We start from the raw sequence: 20787 nt of genomic DNA on the forward strand, positions 1-20787 counted from the left end.
TGAGGACAGTTGAGCATATGCCAAGGGCACTTGCCCAAGCTCAGATAAAAGAAGCTAAAGGATTTGATGATGTTGGAAGGAGCTTGCTGAGGCTTCTAGACTGGATAGTTATAAAAATACGTAGCTTTTATGTGTGCGTTAGTGGCTACCTTAAGTTGTATATGTCCTTGGTTTTTGTTGTCATTGTCTTTGCTTTTTTATACATTTGCTGCAATTAAGAATGATTAAGCGAAGAAAGGAGAAAGAAAGAAGAGAAGCAGAGGAATGGATTATTTTGTCTTTTGATCATGTGGCACTCATAGCTTAGAGGATTCTAAAACATACAATGTAGCCTAAGCTAGCCTCTTTTTATTGTTGTTGTTAGTTTTTACATTTTTTATCTGAAGGCAGCAGGGAAGGGGCCTCTTCCATCAGCAGAAGCACTCACAGGTTCTTCAGTCATTTCAAACATGGACCCAGAGGCTCCTGCGGGTGGCTGGGCACATCAGTCATGTTCCCATTATCTCTCACAGCCACTGGGTGGTTGTAGGGTGTGGCCTTGTTGATCAAACCAGCATACTTTGTGTGGGGGCTAATCATGGGCAGAACATGGCTAGCACCTGCTCCTTTGCCCAGGCATTCCTGGGGAAAGCTGAGATTCTCCTGGCCATCCTTCTCCCCAAGCCTTCCAATGATGGCATCATAAGCGTTAACTACAATGAATTATTAATACCGGACTACCACACAAAGATTATGGCAGAGTGCCCGAGATTGGTACATCAGGCTGACACCTACAGAGGTAACACCTAAATTAAAATTTCTATGTTATGTTTCTAAGAATATAAATTATCTTTAAGAATATTCTTGAAAATTTATAGTAATTGTATGTGTAGATTTTTTTTTTTTTTTTTTTTTTTTTACTGAGGACATTGTGGCCTGAAGATTACAAGGTCAATGCTAGACTATACAACAAAACAAACTTCTATCTCAAAATGTATACATAAACTAAATTGTTCAATAATCACAAATAGAAAGAAGTCATAATAGAATTAAAAGAAGGCCTCTTACTTTCTTGATTTATCCCCAAACTCATTCTGAACACTACAGTATGTTCAATAATTTATATAATAATAAATGTAAGTAACAGTCTAATAAATGCATACTTTGTCAAATGAGGGGATCAAAATACAAACTAATAGGCAGGAATGTACTTACATATAACTAGGTTAATTTTATCAAGTCCAAGAATTGAAATGAATAGTTAGGTTCGATAAAACTGTTAAAGCTTAAAAGGATAGAGTCAGGAAAAGGAAAGGGATGTTTGGGAAATGAGCATTAAACGAGAATGGAAAAGACAGATTTGAAACCTATCTAGCCAAAGTCTCAAAGAAGAAAGAGTCATTTTATACCAATGAAAATGTGAGTCTCTCATTGACGATAACAGTGATGGGTCTTAATGTGTCAGAAGGCGAGGTGAGCCTCAGCACAAATCAAAACCATTGGAAATAGAGCAGGGAATTCACAGATATAATACGGTCAGCGGTGTTGGAACAAATACACCAACGAGTAGTGTAGAGTGTTTTTAGAATGTGATTAACAATGTAGTCCTGCTGTAGGAGATGACAGGCGGATCAATAAAACACACTAACGAGTCTAGAAGTAGGACCAAGTACACATGCCGGCTGGCACTTCAAAGACAGATGGCTCAGTAAGTGACCTTAAGACAACTAGTTGGATATCAGGCAGGAGGGGAGGGGAAGATGAACTGAATCTCAACTTTAATTCTGCCCCGACATAAACTCCAGCAGGACCAAAAATGAGATATAAAAGTGATATAAGGTATTAGAATTAAAGAAACAAAAGTTATTCAACACTCAAAAGAATGAGGAGCTATCAAGACATAAGAAGAGAGAGGAATTTTAAATGTATTATTAAATGAAAGCGGGCAATCAAAAGATTGTTGGCGACATGAGTCCAGTGCTATGACATTCAGGCAGAAACACAAAGAGTGTAAAGATCTGTGGCTTCTAGGGTCATGGGGGAGGGAGGGCTGGGTGAGGATGACTAAGAAGGAGACAGAGGAACCCAAGAACAGCGAGAATACCCTCAATGACATTACGGTAGCATGTGTCACCATGCATTAAGCCCACCTGGTGAAACATGTAACACCCAAATGAACTCAATGTGAGAAGTTCTGTGTTAAAACCAGTGCAAGTTCAACAGTTGTAACAAATAAACCACTCAGGCTATAAAAGAAGACCCTGGGGAGGTGTGGAGGCTCCAGTCAGGAGAAGAAAGCACATGGTCTATTTCTATACCTTGTGCTTTTAATTTCGCTTTCAACCTAAAGCATCTCTAGAATATGATCTTAAAATATCTTTGGTTTTCACACACATAACTCTGCGTGAATTATAAAATAAAGGCATATTGGAGTTTGTAATGTATGGATGTATTCTCGTGTCTGCATATGCCAGAAATAAAGGTAAGCTACTATATTTGATTATGTAAATTGGATAAATTTGATGTGATATGTACAAACCAGGTCAGGTTCTAAAGGAAACCCACTCGAAGCTTAGTCGCATCTGAATGATATGTAATATTTTTAATTTAGGAAAAGTAGCTCATGTATCAATAAACATTCAAGAACAAAAAAAAAAAAAAAAAAAAAAAAAAAAAAAAAAAAAAAAAAAAAAACAGCCCAAGAGGAAGATGAGCAAAAGACTCGGTTATTCAACCTTAGTTAAAAAGAGATGAAAAGTAGATACTCTCATCTCTATTTTTTAAAGAAAGGAACATAAAATGGCAATATTCTACTTTCTCATTTTAAATAATGGAAAAACATAAAGATGCTTATTCATAAGTTATCTATTTAATAATATGGCATTTAATAATACAGACAAAAACATTCGAAACATCCCCCAAAATTAATCCATCACAACATGAAACATGATACACTTTTCAACATACAGTTTTTGAAAAAGTGGATGATTTTAGAAAAATATGAAGTAAGATCAAAAATCAAAGGATAAATTCATTTTGACTACAAAATGTGTTTATAAAACTATACACATATGCACATACACAGATATATACATATGCATATATTTGTTTATACATGTGTATACACACACACACACACACACACACACACACACAAGAAAGGTGCCAATTCACAATTGTAAAAGTGGCCATCCCTGTCTTTGTAAAATTACATACAATTCTCAATACCTACAGGTATTTGATACCCACAGTGAAAGTGCAGTTGTTGTAACTACAAGGAAAATTATTTTAAATCAATTTACATTGGAAGTGTCAGTTTTATGGGCCCTACAGGAGTGCCAAAAATGTTTAGGAGATAATCAAATTCATGTTAGTATAGTTTCGTCTTTAGCTTTATATCTGGGGCATTTGGACATGGCAAAGGCTCAATGCTAAATATTAGCATCAATTTTCAAATTGAACAAAAAGGCATAATTTTGTTAAGACAAATGTCAAAAAAGTCTCTGTCCCAAGACAAACCTGAGCATCTAATCTAATAACCTGCAGGCCATTCAGCTGTATTGTTGCTTTTCCCCCAAACAGTCCGTTTACACAGTGAGTTTAGGTTTAGCTCCTAGAAATACTTCATTCCAGACTGACGGCTCCAGACCAATTTTTATGCAAATTAATCAAAGCTAAAGCATTAGCTTGAGCCAAACTTAATTACTTCAAGAAACAATCACGTGATCCATTTCTGAAGAAAAGTGAATGGAGTTGTGGATTATCTGTTCTAATGCCCCTTCGTTAGTATGGATGGTTGAGTTCACTCTATGAAAAATATATACATAAACTATGAAATCCTTTGTGTTCTTTTGTCTGCTCTGCAGGAGGATTAGGTCAGAGGGCTGTGGGGATTCTACTACACTGAATATAAGGCAAACAAAGCTGGCCCCCATGGGGCCAAGAAAGCAGGAAGAGACTCTGGGCCTGAGTGGCTGAAAACACAGCAGTGTTTTCACAGAGCACAGGAGCCAGGTGCAGGGCGCAGGGGCTCACACATACTCTTGTCTTTAGAATGTCAGGTCCTGACAGGCTCTGGATTGAGCAAACAGAATCATTCTTAAATTTCAAAGCCGGAGACTTTATGTCACCTTCAATTTTCACACCACATTTCAGTGGGGAGATATGAGAAAACAAAGCAAAAAAAAAAAGTATAGATTTCTATTCAGGAAATGACTACCAACATAAACAATGCACTCAGGTGAAACTGCACAAGAGTAGAGACAAATGTAGAGGGCAAGGAAGAAAGATATTCCCTCCAAAGCACTGAATGACCTTTCAGCTTATCGGTGAAAGTCAGGTCTTATAGTCAAGGTAAAGCTGCTGTTCACACAGAACTGTTCATCCCCCCCTCTGCCTGACCCCACCCCTATCTGCTCTCAGACCTAACCTTCTTAGAGGTGCCTGTCTCTGTGGAACAATGATCTCCCCAGTATTGAAGCCAGTGCAGCATGGAGACCCTCAGGAGATGTAGTAGTAACTCCACTCCAAGAATCCCCCACTATTTCCACGCCATGGGAGAAAGATACTGAGCAGCATATAATGGCTTAAAGGGCCCAGAAATGACCAGATGTGATGTGTACTCATGTCCAGTGTCCACAGAGATAGAGAACACTGCCCCCGCCATTAGCAGTGAGGGATGTCTGTCGGCATCATTCAGTAGATAGAAATGGGCACCATCAGGACACAGAGAGGAGCCTAAAAGTTGTCTAGTGCCACAGTCATTTCTCTTACATAAATGATGAACCTGGGACCCAGGGAGGTTGATGTCTATCATCCTGTTTAGCCTTATTCTAAAAACTACAGTGTTTGAAACATTGTGATCTCTGAAACCTGGGGGAGGATAAGGTGCTTACTTTACCAAGGATGAAAAGAAAGCTGTAGTCCCTGACAACCACTCTGACTGAGGTGTGATGTAACAGAGGGCCAGTTACGTAGACAGTCATTGTTGGTGCTTTATTCGAGGTGTGGGCATGGAAGATAAAAAGAAGATACATTTTCTGTCTGTGCAATACGCACAAACAAAGCTATTACTGCACTAAAGCCTGAACGGAGTCTAACAGACAAGAAAGAAGTCCAGTGAATGACACTTTATACAAAACATAACTTCTAATGCAAGAAATAAGATATTTCCTTTGACACCACATATGAGTGGCCATGACTCAGGAATACAGATTCCTCTAACCCCCACATTAGATTTTTTTCTGTCTCAATATCCTGTCCATTAAACCATTTTTTTTATCAATTGTATTGCCTCAATGACAAACACAATTTTTGTCCTTTTCGATTTTCTGAGCGTATACCTTCCAAAAGTATATCCACCTAATACAATCTCCTTGTCTATGTTTTTTTCAAGATTTTATCGTTATTACAGTTTAATTCTGTGTGAGTACATGCATGTGTGCACTCAAAACTGAGCACATATGCTGGAGTGTGCAGGGGAGCTTTTGAAGCCAGAAGAGGATGTCAGATCCTCTGGAGCTGGAGATTCAGGTGGTGATGAGCTGAGGATGCTGGGAACCTAACTCAGGTCCTCTCTAAAAGTGGTCCATACTCTAAGCTGCTGAGCCATCTCTCCAGCTCCCACTTCTCCATTTTCAAATCATTCGTTTTAGTGGCTGAAAATAGGTATCTAGGTAACATGTTTGCTAGGAGACAAATTGAAAAATAGACCATTTTCTGCCTTGATTCAATCTTTCCATTTGGCCATTCTGATGTTCGTACCTCTAGATATTTATCTAGAGAAGATGTAGAATTAAAAAAAAATGGTTCTGTTGTAGTAGGTATTGGGAGGGGGGATTAACCAGGATGGTCCTGGCATAGTAGGCTTCCAATGGGTACCCTTGGGTTACATGGTTTCTGACCTGCAGGTCTTTATGAATCAGTATCTGCAGGTCTATATGGTTCAGGAGCCAAAGATCCAAGGAAGATAGGCAGAGATGTCATGTGATATTGGATGTCAGCCTGGGATATCAGGCTACTCAGGGCAGCTTGGCAAGCCCAGAAGACTCAGCAGGCAGGAAAGATGGGTGTAGGAAGGAAATCTAACATGTATGGTTTCAGATCAGCATGTGGGATAAAGGTGGGCAGAGAGGTGTCAGGAGAATGGAGGTCTGTTAGAGACAGCAACCTACTCAGGGCAGCTGCTCATTACCCAGGAGTCTTGTCAGCAGGCAAAGGAAATCAGTTTAGGAAGGGAATCTAACCTACATGGTACCATGTCAGCCAGTCTGATGGATGTGGGCAAAGAGGTGGTGGGAGAATGGCGGTCTGATCATCAAGGGGAAGGGGAAATGGGAACAGACTTTTTTTTTAACCACACTGTTACATATGATCTAATACACTTAGGAAAGCAACACTCAGTTTTTAGCAATTTCACTTCTGGGTGATGTTTAAATGACATGAATAGATTTTCCACATAGGAACTCACTTCTGGGTGATGTTTAAATGACATGAATAGATTTTCCACATAGGAACACACCGAAATGTTTTGGTGCTGTTATTCAGAATAACCTCAAACTAGAAATTACTCAATTTCATATGACATCCTGTCTTCAGACAGCAGCCTAAGATAAATCCTTGAAAAGTAAGATTTTTAAAAAGAGAGCATAACACTTCCAGAGGAATCACCATCTCTGACCACACGCTGTATTACAGATCAATTATGATAAAAACTACATGGTATTGGTACAGAGACAGGCAGGTAGATCAATGGAATAGAGTCAAAGATCCAGAAATGAACCCACACACCTATGGTCACTTGATCTTTGACAAAGGAGCTAAAAACAGTTACTCCAATTCTGGGCATATACCCCAAAGATGCTCCAACATATAATAAGGACACATGCTCCACCATGTTCATAGCAGCCTTATTTATAATAGCCAGAAGATGGAAAGAACCCAGATGTCATTCTGTAGATGAATGGATACAAAAATTGTGGTATATTTACACAATGGAGTACTACTCAGTTATTAGAAACAATGACTTTACAAAATTCCTGGGTAAATGGGTATCTAGAGAATATCATCCTGAGTGAGGTAACCCAGTCACAAAATAACAGACATAATCTGCAGTCACTGATAATTGAATACTAACCCCAGAAAGCTCTGAATACCGAGAAACAACTCACAGACCATATGAAGCTCAAGAAAAAAAAAAAAAAAAAAAGAAAAGGCCAAAAAGTGGAAGCCTCGGTCCTTAAAAAAACAGAGAGTGTATAGCACCCTCTTAGAGTGGGGTACACCTAGACCTCAAATCATTAATAATTAAAGAGCTAAGATTGCCTTGTGACAATTCTTGGTATTTAAAAATCATTATGTTTAATATTTACACACCAAGAAAACTTTGACTATTTTCATGTTATGTTTTGTTTTACATGTACTTTATGCTCGATGTAACTAGTAAGATTTCAATGCACACTATCAAACCTTTAAAAACAATCAAGTACTGACAAAATATACTCACATAGTTTTATGCAAAATGCTCTTTAAAATCTGTACCTTTATTTCTGTTTTTTAAAATGAAGTTGTTTAAGTTAAATAATGATAATAATAATAATAATAATAATAATAATAATAATAATAAAACATTCAATGGAAAAAGGACAGCCTTTTCAACAAATGGTGCTGATTCAACTGGCAGTTATCATGCAGAAGAATGCAAATAGGTCCCTTCTTACCTCTTTGTCAAAAGCTCAGGTCCAAGTGGATCAAAGACCTCCACATAAAACCAGGTACACTGAAACTAATAGAACAGAAAGTGGGAAAGAGTTTAGAACATATAGGCACAGGGGAGAATTTTTTGAACAGAACACCAGTGGCTTATGTTCTAAGGTCTAGAATTGACAAATTGGCCCTAATGAAATTTCAAAACTTCTGTAAGGCAAAGGACATGTCAAAAGGAGAAAACAGCAACCAACAGATTGGGAAAAGATCTTTACCAATCCTACATCTGATAGTGGGCTAATATCAAATATATACAAAGAACTCAAGAAGTTAGACTCCAGAGAATCAAATAATTTTATTAAAAAGTAGAGCTAAACAGAGAATTCTCTACTGAGGAACACAGAATGACCGAGAGGCACATAAAGAAAAGTTCAACATCCCTAGTCATCAGGGAAATGCAAACCAAAACAATCCTAAGATTTTACCTCACACCAGTCAGAATGGCTAAGATCAAAATCTCAGATGACAGCAGATGCTGGTGAGGATGTGGAGAAAGAGGAACACTCCTCCAACGTTGGTGGGATTGTAAACTGGTACAACCACTCTGGAATTCAGTCTGGCTGTTCATCAGAAAATTCGATGTAATACTATTTGAGGACCCAGCTATATTACTCCTGGGCATATACCCAAATGAAGCTACAACATCTAACAAAGGACACATGCTTCACCATGTTCCTAGCAGCCTTATTTATAATACCCAGAAGCTGGAAGGAACCCAGATGTCCTTCAACAGAGGAATGGATACAGAAATTCTGGTACATATGTACAATGGAGTACTAGTCTGCTATTAAAAACAATGAGTTTTTAATAATGGATGGAACTTGAAGCTATAATCCTGAGTGAGGTAACCCAGTCACAAAAGAACACAGATGGTATATACTCACTTATAAGTTGATACTAGCCCAAAAAGCTTGAATATCCAAAAAACAACTCACACAATTGATGAAGTTCAAAGAGAAGTAAGGCCAGAAGGTAGATGCCTCAGTCCTTCTTAGAAGGGAGAACAAAACACTCATGAGAGGAGATAAAGGGACAAATAGAGGAGCAGGGATTGGAGAAAAGATCATTCAGAGACTGACTCAACGGGGATCCATCTCATATGTACCCACTAAACCCAAGCACTATTGCTTATGCCAAGTAGTGCTTACTGGCAGGAACCTGATATGGATGCCTCCTCAGAGGCTCTTCCAGAGCCATACTGATACAGTGGAGGATGTTTGCTGTTAACCGTCAGACTGAACTCGAGGACCCCAGTGAAGGAGCTAGAAAAAGGACTGAAGGAGCCAAAAGGGTGTGCAACCCCATAGGAAGAAAAAAATGATCAATTAATCAAACCCACCACAGCTCCTAGGGACTAAAACAACAATCAGTGAGTTCTCGGGAGAGACCCGTGGCTCCAGGTGCATATGCAGCAGAGGATAGAATTTTCTGGCATCAGTGGCACCAAAGGCTTCTCCTCCCATTGATGCCAGAAAATTCTGTGCTCTGCTGCATATGCACATGAAGACTTTTGGTCCAGTGAAGGCTTGTTTTCCCAGTGTAATGGAATGGCAAGGTGCTGAGGTGGGAGACGTTGGTTGGGAGTTCATTGAGGCAGTGGGAAGGGGAGGGGGAAGAGGGTTGGGAGAAGGGGATAACATCTGAAATATAAATGCAGATAATATTCAATAAAAAATTTAAACAAAGAGAGCATGTACTTTTGCTTATGGTAATTCTAAAGAACAAACAAAAACATGTCACCTATTGAAGAGGCACCTAAGACAAAGTCACTAGTGTTAGGAGAATTTCTTATCTGAGAGGGATTATTCATGAAGATAGTCATGTGAATATACATGAATAGTCATCAAGATATATAATTATGATTTGTGTTTTGCTCTATATGTTTAAATTTTTAACTGTAAAATAAAAATACTTTCAAGAAAGGCATAGAGGAAAAAAATGACATTACAGTCAGACAGAGCTGGTGATGTGTTTAGAAGCCAGAATGGCTGTCATGGTGCTTTCTTCAGAGGCAGGTTCAGTGAGCAGAGATCACAGACACGATGTACTGTGAAGTCTGCTGTCCCAGGGTACGCGTAAGTTTGCTAGGCCAGGGCTATGTATGCATTAGCATATATATGTTCAGATGGCTATCTTGGAAAAAAAAATATGTAGGTCATAATTCTTTATAGTAGAGTGAAGCCTGAAAGCTTTTAAAAATCTTCTAGATAATTCCATTGTCGCTTGTCAATGGACCATAATTTGGGGATGAATAAGGAAGAGCAAGAGGATAGGTTTTGATCAGATCCACATTTTAAAGGTCCTCCTGGCTAGCAATTTAAAACTTAGATTATACAGGAGGAAAAAGAAAGATTTAAAAAAAAAGAAACAAAGTTTCAACCTGATGTACCCTGACCCAGAAAAGGGAGAGGAGAAGGAAAATGAGAAAGGAAACATTTTAAGAAGTCATCAATATTCAGGGCACCACTGAACTTTGGAGATAATGGGACAAAGTTACTTAAGTCATCTTGAGGGTTCTGAGTTCAGCTACCACATAGGTAAATAAATATTAATGTTCATTAATAATATCTTTAGATCAGAAATGAGCTCATGAGGAACTGATGCCATTAAAACAGAACTGGTGTTTGGCTTGTTTAGTTTCTGCTTTTGTATTTTGTTTTGGGGTCATACTAGTAGAGAAGAAACTAAGAGGCAGGTATATGGCAGATGGTCTAAGAATAGACTTATCAAATCAGAAGATGCAGGAAGAAGGGTTAGCCAAGTCAGCATTACCAAATAACAAATAAGCCCTAAAATTCAGTGCCTTACAAGGAGAGTTGTGTCCAGGCCTCGCTCTATTTACCTCTGCTCCAGATCAAGAGCACATTCTGCTCAGTGCAGGGAACTACAAGAAACTCGCAGTGGAGCTAAATTTTGCTAAATTTCATATGATGTCTGTCCTCTGGCCATTTCTAAACCAAGTCACATAAAAAAGGCCTGATGTAAATGGATGTCCCCTCTCTGTCTCTGACACAGACAGATAGGAATGTAAACCTTCCACAGGGAGAGGTAGGGATAAGATGAAAGAAAGCAGTGTCACCACCACAGGGTGACTGCCAACATGTCTAGCCCTCATGTGTTAGTCCTTTTGTACTTACAGGAAATTCAAAGTCTAGGCTTGTTTGTTTATTTATTTATTATTTAAATTTAACAGTAAAACATTCTCAGTATAAAATCTTTCATTACCTTAGTGAGTATTTATATGTTCAAAACCCTGTGGGGGAAAAGTCAGGGGATATGGAAGAAAAGCCTTCAGCCTTTGTCTGATCTTTTCTATATTCAGCCAATACCTAAAGGGATTGCTGGGATATTATGCTATCCCTTACTCATATTTCCATGTGCTATTGATGAAGGAAGGAAATACAAGTAGTGTTTTAGTTTGGAAGGGTGATCCTAAATATTCAAAATCACTCTGTCTTATCAGATATCTAAATATGGCCCGTGTAATCCAGAAAATGCTCTGAAAATGTCAAGCCCTTGGGTCATTGTCTGCAAATGTCCAGTTGACTGATAAGCTGAATACTAATTGTGTCAAGAAAAAGAAGAGGGTTTTGTTTCCTCGCTTGCCCAAATTATCGGTATATTTCTGCATAAAATAATTGATGTAAAGTTAATCATTTGAAAACAGGTATTAGTACCCTCCACTTTCATTTAAATCAGTCTTGGAACGTGATTAAAACCAAGCGTCTGAAGAATTTGTCCCTCAGACCTGGGATAAAGCTATGGACATGCACATCTTATTTCTTTTCTCCTTTAATCATTGTTCTAACAGGCCAAGAGAATGACTCAACAAAGAGTGAGGGAAAAACCGAGACAGCGTCCCCAAGCTCCTCTATGGAGACGGAAGGTCCTGGAGCTATTTGTTGGAAAGAATGAGAAAAACTTCTCTATAAAAAGCATTTGTTTGTGTGTGTGTGCATGTGTAAAAATGACAGTCTATGAATATGTGTGAGTGTATAGGAGGTTGTGGTATGTGTGACTCTGTGTTCGAGTACATTCGTGTGTGAGAGTCTTTGTGCATGGGGGGGGGGGGGGGACATGTGCTCGAGGATGGAGAGCAAGCATCAGGCTTCATGTAAGTCTTATCATGGAAAGACTTTTTGTTCTGTGTTTTCTCAATGATTCCAACTTAAACATCCTTGAGTCTTTCTGTCTCTTCCATTTAGACCTTTTACCAAATCAAGAAGACTCCACGATTGTGGAACAACCGGAAGTGATTCCCCTGATAGATGACCAAGAAGCACAGGAAGGTGGAGAAGGTAGGAATGCACCTGAATTAACCCAGCACAGTCAGAGAGGTTGTGTGGACACCAGCCTAGAATCCGAGTACCAAAACTGTCTACAGATGCAGCCAGAAGAGGAAGAGATGAACATACCCATGACCTTGCACTTGTTTTAGAAACTAAAGTCCAGAAGTAACAAGGGGCGTTAGTGACAGCACCTCTGTCTTTCTGAATGGAAGAAAAGTATACTTAATTTTTTTTTTCATTTAAAAATTTGAAACTTGAGCATTGAGAAAGTCTGTAAGAGCTCAAAATCATAAAATAGAGGGATGAAATCCTAGGAAAACAGAAGTGGCTTTGGAACAAATAGGTCAAATCTCTCGCATTAATTTTATTCGGCCTTTCTTTGAATGATGGTATTTAAGGAAGCATGGAAATGTCCTTGTCCTCTGAACCTAAGAAGTCACAAACCCTAGCTGATAATCTTAGAATAGCATAATATTGAATCACACTTAAAAATTAAACTGGGCCATAATGATTTCTACCATGATAGAAGGTATAAATGCTTTATAAATAATAAAAACATCAGGTGGTAAAAGTATTATATTAAAGAGAATTTTTATAAAAATATTAGGGGATGAGCTGGAGAGATGGCTCAAAGGTTAAGAACACTGACTGCTCTTCTAGAGATCCTGAGTTCAACGCTGAGGAACCACACGATGACTCACAATCATTTGTAATGGGATCTGATGCCCTCTTCTGGTGTGTCTGAAGATGATGACACTGTACTCACATCCATGAAATAAATAAATATTAAAAAAAAAGAATCAGAGGAATTTAGTATTTACAGAAGAAATGGAAGACTCCATTCTTGAATGTCTCTTTAAAAGGTCCATGGAATGATTGTTTTTCATCACCTGACAAGTCATAGCGCTCTTAGATCAGTAGGTATTTGCAATACCATTAGCAGCATCACGACTCGGTAGACCTTGTTTGTGGAACACCCTGATCAATTTTTCTTCCAAATTAAAACACAGACATGATCTCAATTGTAAAATCAGGTCAATTGCAAGTATAGCTTCCAAGTTATGAACACTTCTTGGCAGAAGCATTGATGTCATTTAATTGCTGAGCTACAGTTGTGATTTTGACACCTTTAAAAACAATCCATTCCATTTACCTCACGCTGCTCTTCTTCTCTGTCTTTGGTGTATGTTCCTCTAAATTACAAATCAGAGTGTTCCTCTAAATTACAAATCAGAGTTCAGCCTATGGCACCATGTTTATAGCAAGTCAAATAAATGGCATAGCTGGAATTGCTTATCTGATAGTCATAAGAGAGAATCAATACAACCTTCACTCAGATTCAGATCTACAATGTGACAAAAAAATTAGTATATGAACTTTCCAACTTTTAGACTCTACCACTAAAACAAAACAGATGCAATGAATTTCCATTTGCTTAATTTTTCTCTTGAAGAAATTATTTGTTTTCATATAGTATCTGAAAATGCCAATGGCTTAAAGAACATCAAATAATTTATATATTCCTCTTGCCCTTGTAATTTTACCTATAGAGGAAGCCCACATTCACCACAAAGTCTCTCACTATGAAACCTTTCTCTATTTATTGAAGTTAGGGGTTAACTTTCTTTGTAAGTCGCCAACCCTCTTATGTCAGTGTTGGAACAACATGTGAAATGCCAAGGGCAAATTGAATGCATTACTTCTGTTGTCTTGTTCTTCGTATCAGCAGAAATGTGAAAAGCTATTCTGTAACAGGCAAGAAAAGTGCTTATGCTGTACTTATGTTGCTAATGAGACAGACTGGGTAAACTGGAAGAAGGAGGCTCATTTGGGCTCACATTTCTGAAAGTCTAAGGTCAAGGGCCTGCATCCGGTGAGTCTTCAAGTTGTCAGAGTCCTGAGATGATGCAAATATAACATGGAATGGGACTCGGCACATGTGGACATTTGCGTATACATGTGTATGTGTAGATATCTATGTGTGATTATATATAGATATATAGATAGATATATATAGATATGGATATAGATCATATTTAACTGAGTGTTCACATGCTCATAATGCATTCCTAGTCTCTCTCTCCTTATAAATTCACCAGGATTCAATTACATAAGTTTTAGCCTAATGAACTTGATTGACCTACTTCTAGACAACACAGGCAAATTAAATCTTCACCCATTTAATTCCTGACAATTGGTACTGTATTTTAACATGTGAAGCTTTAGGAGACACTCAAGCCATGGTAGCCCACAATAGAAATGAAGACAAAGTAAACTAGTGCCACCCTGAGGAGGTACCTTCCCATCAATGACAACTGGGTGACATTGGACTGGTTATTTAATTTATCTACATCTGGGTGCTCACCTTAATGTCAGTGATGACCAAAGTAGTTGACTCACTATTTGCAGAGAACACTCAACCACATAAGCACATGTCAAACACTTGCAAAAAGACATGGCACATGAAGTATGCAGTCTTTAGCCCAGTTTGATGATTTGATGACAAAGTGGAGAAGATCCACAAGGAAGTTCCCCAAGTCTATTCATTGCTGTCTATACGCATATACATACATACTTACATACATACATATATATATATACACATATATACACTACTCCTTCAACAACAAGTAACCGCTCACATTGGATTGATAGAACCACCTTCTAAAGGTACTAGAATACCTGATGATTAACTTTATCCTATCGGAATGGAGCTATAAATGGATAATATGGTATAAGAGTTCTCTCACCTATAAACTAGCTTTCCCTTGTTGAAATCTCAATCTTGTGTTTCACAAATAATAATAAAACCATAATCTCTGTTTCTTAGGCAAGATGCAAATTGAGCTATTGGTCATCCCCCATATGAAAGTCAAAGGATAAATTCAAAGTGTTTACTTCTGTCTTGCTTTCTTTAGGTTCTGATCTTTATTTTAAAAAAAAAAAAAAATCTGCCTTGAAACACTTTAAGAATCTATCTCCAGGTTTTGTGTATATTCAGGAAGGCATCTCTTAGTGGAAAGATGTGCGTGTATATTAAGAATTAGATATGAATGAAACAAATTGATGCCCTGATCTTTTTGTAGAAATGTTCTTTGTACCTCAAAAGACACTTGTTCTCTTATAATGCAAGAATCCTCCTACTGAGACAGACAGTGGTTCCTTAAAACAAAATTCACACCAGGAAGAAAAGTGCAATATCTTTCATCCACTTTGCAGCGAGGACTAGAAGATGTAGATCATCGTCAGGATACATTTTCTATGGCTCCCAGGCGTATGAGCACAGATGTTGCAACATTAAGATTTGAAGTTAGCTCTACGAAAATATGGATTTTTCAAAGAAGGAAAATATTCGGCAGAAGTTCCTGCTGATAAAATTACACAATAGCACAATGGACATCTCCCTGTGAGACCTGAAGGACAAATTTTCAACAGGCAGAAAGTGAGGTTTCACATATGGCTCTACTCATACGGCCACATTGCCTCCTTTTAAATGAGGCCAGGTTTATGCTCTCCCACCAGGATCTGCAATGATTTTAAATCTAGAGAAATCACGCCCTTTAGGTTAATGACTAAATAGAACAGAGGTGCAGAAGATGCTTACTAAGAAGGAAATCATGTTTTGATATAAAATCTCATAAAAATTTTACTCCTAGTGAAATCAGGATTTTTTTTTGTCTTAAAGTCACAATGATACCTACATTGTATCATTATTAAAGGGAAATTTTTTTCATTTGGGTTGTGGTACACTTGTTGGAATTCTTTGTCAAGGTTTACCAAGAGCGCAGCCCTTTGTTCTCGGTGTTTTATGACGATAATTAGTACGTGTGGAACAGCAACACTTTACCTGTTTACTTAAGGCTCACCAAAGATGTTTGGAAACATCAAGTGTATTGTACCCTTTGGACTTCTTAGGGAAAGATGAACACAGACAGCAATGCAGGTAAAATGCTGTGTGAGCCCGTGATGAGTATGTTCCATGTTACTGCTTACACTTTGGCAGCGGGCCAGCAGGACCAGGGAGCGCATGCAGGAGCCATGACATTTACCCTGGCAAGTCCTTTAACTTGTGAGAGTTTCCACTTCTCAGATAATAATCAGAGACAGGAATGCAATAATACGATTATAAGTTATAACTTATTTAATGGTCAAAGCGGGCCAACTCTGAAGGACAGATTCTTGTTGAAGGAACACTGTAACATTGGAAGCAATCGTCAACAATACTCTCAGAACTGAAATAGGAGCATGTCTCTACTTTAACTTATTTATTCTGTTGGTAAAAATGCAGAGGCTCTTAGTCCAGGCACAAAGATGGCCACTTTAATCGCAATTTATAGTAGGACCTATTAAGAACAGTATCCCCAACTTTCCTTGAAGATGCGTGGGTGAGGAGATGTTACCATTCTGTTTAACTTCGGTTTATGCAAACTCTACTCAGACCCAATCTGTATGTCACCACCACCACCACCATCATCATCACCACCATCATCACCCCCATCATCGTCACCACCACCACCATCATCACCACCATCATCACCCCCATCATCGTCACCACCACCACCATCATCACCACCATCATCACCCCCATCATCGTCACCACCACCACCATCATCACCACCACCACCATCATCACCCCCATCACCATCATCCCACCATCATCATCACCCCCATCATCGTCACCACCACCACCATCATCACCACCACCATCATCATCACCCCCATCATCGTCACCACCACCACCATCATCACCACCATCATCATCACCACCACCACCATCACATCACCTCCTCCTTCTCTTCTTTTAAAAAATACCTCTCCTCTGGCTACTGTTGTGTTCTCCTATGAATATATATATATATATATAGTAAGCCAGCCACTTGCTCTTCTACTGCTACCAGTCTAGCCCTGGGTTTATCCTGTGGTAGGACACCACCAGTTTACCCCTTCCGGAGTTTTCCATTATTGATGGCATCCCCGCATGGCTGCTCATGCTGTTTTGTCTCTCCTTGGAAAGCCTGTGCCAGCAGTCTAGCCTCGTGCCACACTGCTAACACTGAGCCTTCTGTAGCCAGCCTGCACTGTGCTAATGACTGGCGAAGTCAGGTTTCCTTTTGACTTGTAAAAGACATTACATAAAATTGAATAATAAATCCTGCTCAGAACTGGCCTGGGTTTCTGTTACAATCTTGCATCTTGGAGAACAGACCAACTTCCCGAAACCTCCCATTTCAGAGACCCTGTGTTTCTGTTTTCCAATGAAGTCAGCTGAGTAGTGCTGTGATTCTCATATTAGCAGTCTCTGAGGGACAATTTCACTCAAGTGACTTTCTTCTGTTACTTCATCTCTTTCTATTTTGTTTTCATTTTTAATTGGATATTCTCTGCATGTACATTTTAGGTATTATCTTCAGCCCCATCCCCCTGCCCCTCCCATGGCCTCCATGAAGGTGCTCCCTCTCCTAACCACCCTCTCCCACCTCAGAACCTTTGCATTCCCCTACCCTGGGAAAATGAGCCTTCACCGAACCAAAGGCTTCTCCTCCCATTGATACCAGAAAATTCTGTCCTCTGCTACATATGCACCTGGGGCCTTGGGTCTCTCCTGAGAACTCATTGGTTGGTGTTTTAGTCTCTGGGAGCTGTGGAGGATTGGTTTGGTTAGTTGTTCATTTTCTTCTTTCTGTGCGGTTGCAGACCCTTTCAGCTCCTTCAGTCCTTTCTTCACTGGGGTCCTCATGTTCAGTGAGATGGTTAGCTGCAAGCATCCTCCTCTTTATCAGCATGGCTCTGGCAGAGCCTCTGAGGAGGCATCCATATCAGGTTCCTGCCAGTAAGAACTACTTGACATCAGCAATAGTGCGTGGGTTTAGTGGCTGCATATAAGGCATATCTCCAGGTGAGGTAGTCTCCGAATGATCTTTTCTCCAATCCCTGCTCCTCTATTTGTCCCTTTATTTCCTCCCATGAGTGTTTTGTTCTCCCTTCTAAGAAGGACTGAGGCATCCACCTCCTGCCATTCCTTCTCTTTGAGCTTCATAAGTTGTGTGAGTTGTTTCTTGGGTCTTTAACTTTTGAGGTTAGTATCCGCTTATAAGTGAGTGCATAAGATAAACTCTAAATGAAACGAGGCTAGTCCTTGTTCAGGCTTCAGGCAGATTCTAAATTATTTCATGGAATTCCTTCTACATGTTAAATACACTGAGTGAACATAAAGTTATAAAGTTTAAACTTAAATTCTAAGTTAATATTTTTTAAATGGTAAACTATTTTATGTTTCACATTTAAATTAAAATGCACAGACTAGGTAGGAAATCCTTTCACGCTCAGTAATAACATTGGTTTATATAGTATGGCTTTAGTGTGTGTGTGTATGTGTGTGTGTGTGTGTGTGTGTGAATATAGAATCTGCCCAAACTTTCTGGTCAGCTGTGATTGCCTTGTCTTTTAAGGTAATACTTCTTTTTACATGTTACAAGCATCTTATGACCTCTACCTGTGTTCCTGACATTTCTTCAGAGTGAGACGATGACTTCTGATCATGTGTCAGACATCCGCACTGCCTCCCTCTCACTTACCTATGTCTTCATCATAGTGTCTCCATGCTCTCAAAGGATGTACATAAGCTGTAGTGAGTGCAGAACTGCAGGATGAGGAGCAGCTCATCTCTGTGTGAAGACTTCTCTAAGGACCCTCTAGCCTACGCTTCCTCCTGTGTCCTCTTTGCCCTGCTTTATCCCCTCCCTCTACTAGTCTCCATATTTCATTTACAATTAAATTTCTTTCAAGTCTAGGTTAACCTGGCCATGTCCCAAGGCAGGTCATTCTACAACTGTGTGACTCAAGGAAGTAATTTTCAAAATCAAAAAGATCTGTCCCTAAGTAGAATTCTAACTCCAAATGCTAAGCTTGTTCCTTTCTGAAATATTAGAGATCTGAAATTTGTATTTAAAGTACTCCAGCTCTTATCACAAGTAATGAAAAGATTAACTTTTATTTGCATTTAAATCTAATATTTTCTGATATATATTATCCTTAAATATTCCATAAAATTAACTTTCTGTAAAGACAGCAAGTATAAATTATTAACATTTGATGACACTGTACTTAGATTACTCTCCAAGATGTTTTATAAGACTGAAATGCAATTTTCAGAAAGATAAAATCATGACCATCATACAAAATTAAATGTCTGCAAAGGATTTTATTTAAATCATCCATTAATAAGAAAAGCAGTGCTATATTAAAATCATATTAAGAGAACATTTGAAGAATACACACATGCACACACATTATATATATATATATATATATATATATATATATATATATATATATATATATATACTATAACCTATGTGATAAAGTAAAGGAAAATAGATATGTGTATGTACTATGGTTATAGCCTATCTATAGTATGTTCAGAATTATGAATAATGAATATTTCTCTGCAAAAAAAAAAAAAACACTCAGGAGCACTGATGTTTTCAGAGTGGTTAATGTAAAAAAAAAACAAACAAACAAAAATAAAACAAAAAAAAAACCCATCCCCTCTCCTACCATGGACAAATAAATCATTGCCATTGTTAAGAAATAATCATTGTTATTATTATGTTTTCCTATATACCAACTTCTTCTGCAGCTACATAAAACTGACCATTGAACAGAAAATCTGAAAATCCTAGCACATGAGCCTAGCATTAGATTATCCTACAGAAAACTGGGTGACCGCTCAGCATCCCGCTGAATTGATACCACAAATGTGTCTCCTTGGCCCGCTGTGAAATCTTAGGCAATTTCTTTCTTAACAGTATACTGAATGTAAAACTGCTATTTTAACCCCTTCATCCACCTCACTGAATTCATGCTTGTTAACTATTTGATATTCATACCAGCCCATGTTAAAATACTGAGGTAGTAATATCAGGAAAGAGCAGGAACCTTCAAACACAGCAGAGATTACAGCTCTTGTATTATTTTCTGCAGGATATCTGCTGTATATTCTGATACTCTGTGCATATATTTATATGTGTATATATTCTTCTAAGATTCCTGGGATATAAAATGTATCATTAAACAAAAACTAAATCTCACTAATTAACATAAGATACAATAATGTATCATTACTTAGGACTTTTATTATATGTTTAATGAAAATATTCTTCTAGACTGAACAAAACAAGGGAGTTTAGTATGCATCATGTTTGAGAAGGCACACCAAAAGAATTTATGTTAAATAGCATACCTATGAGCTTCATTAGATTAGAGTTCTACTGAGTTGCTTCTATTCAGTCACCAATATCTGCTTGTTTCACACAGTATGTCCTTGTGCCAGTAAAATCTTCAGTGGTTCAAAATTCAAGGGAATTTCCGACAAAATTTATAATTCACCAGCTGGTCTTCTGGTTTTGCTTCTATTTAAATATCAGTGCTGAACCTTTACTTTGATCAACTCTCCCTTTATCTCACTACTGCCGTCACAGACTCTGATCCAAAACACTGCAGGTTTTTCTGTGATGTTTAGTAGTTTGGAGTTTTATTTTTCTTCTTTTAATTTATAGAGAATACACATATAATAAATTCTATCATCACATCTTGACCAATTAAGATGTTACCAATTCAGTGTTGCAGAGATGTTAGGAAGTGGAAACATGAAATTTGTATTATCGAGCCCGATTATTATTCCACAATAAAATCATGAGGAAAGTAGACAAGGAAAACCTGATTATAGGCAACGTAACCAGACCAGGTTCTTCTT

General features: G+C 38.3%; 1 protein-coding gene across 11 annotated transcripts in view; it reads left to right on the forward strand.

Moving 5' to 3' along the window:
• The window catches only part of MACROD2 (mono-ADP ribosylhydrolase 2), a gene marked incomplete at its 3' end in the record, with an annotated part of 1819824 nt that overhangs the window by 1741751 nt on the left and 57286 nt on the right, over positions 1–20787 (forward strand). For all 11 annotated transcript variants that reach the window (XM_080931763.1, XM_080931769.1, XM_080931766.1 and 8 more), the window contains 2 exons: positions 11555–11629; positions 11949–12041. In XM_080931763.1, the coding sequence (XP_080787889.1) occupies positions 11555–11629; positions 11949–12041 (168 nt within the window). The remainder of the gene's footprint in view (positions 1–11554; positions 11630–11948; positions 12042–20787) is intronic.

The sequence above is a fragment of the Micromys minutus genome (genome assembly GCF_963924665.1).
Source record: "Micromys minutus genome assembly, chromosome: 17".
Lineage (NCBI taxonomy): Eukaryota > Metazoa > Chordata > Mammalia > Rodentia > Muridae > Micromys > Micromys minutus.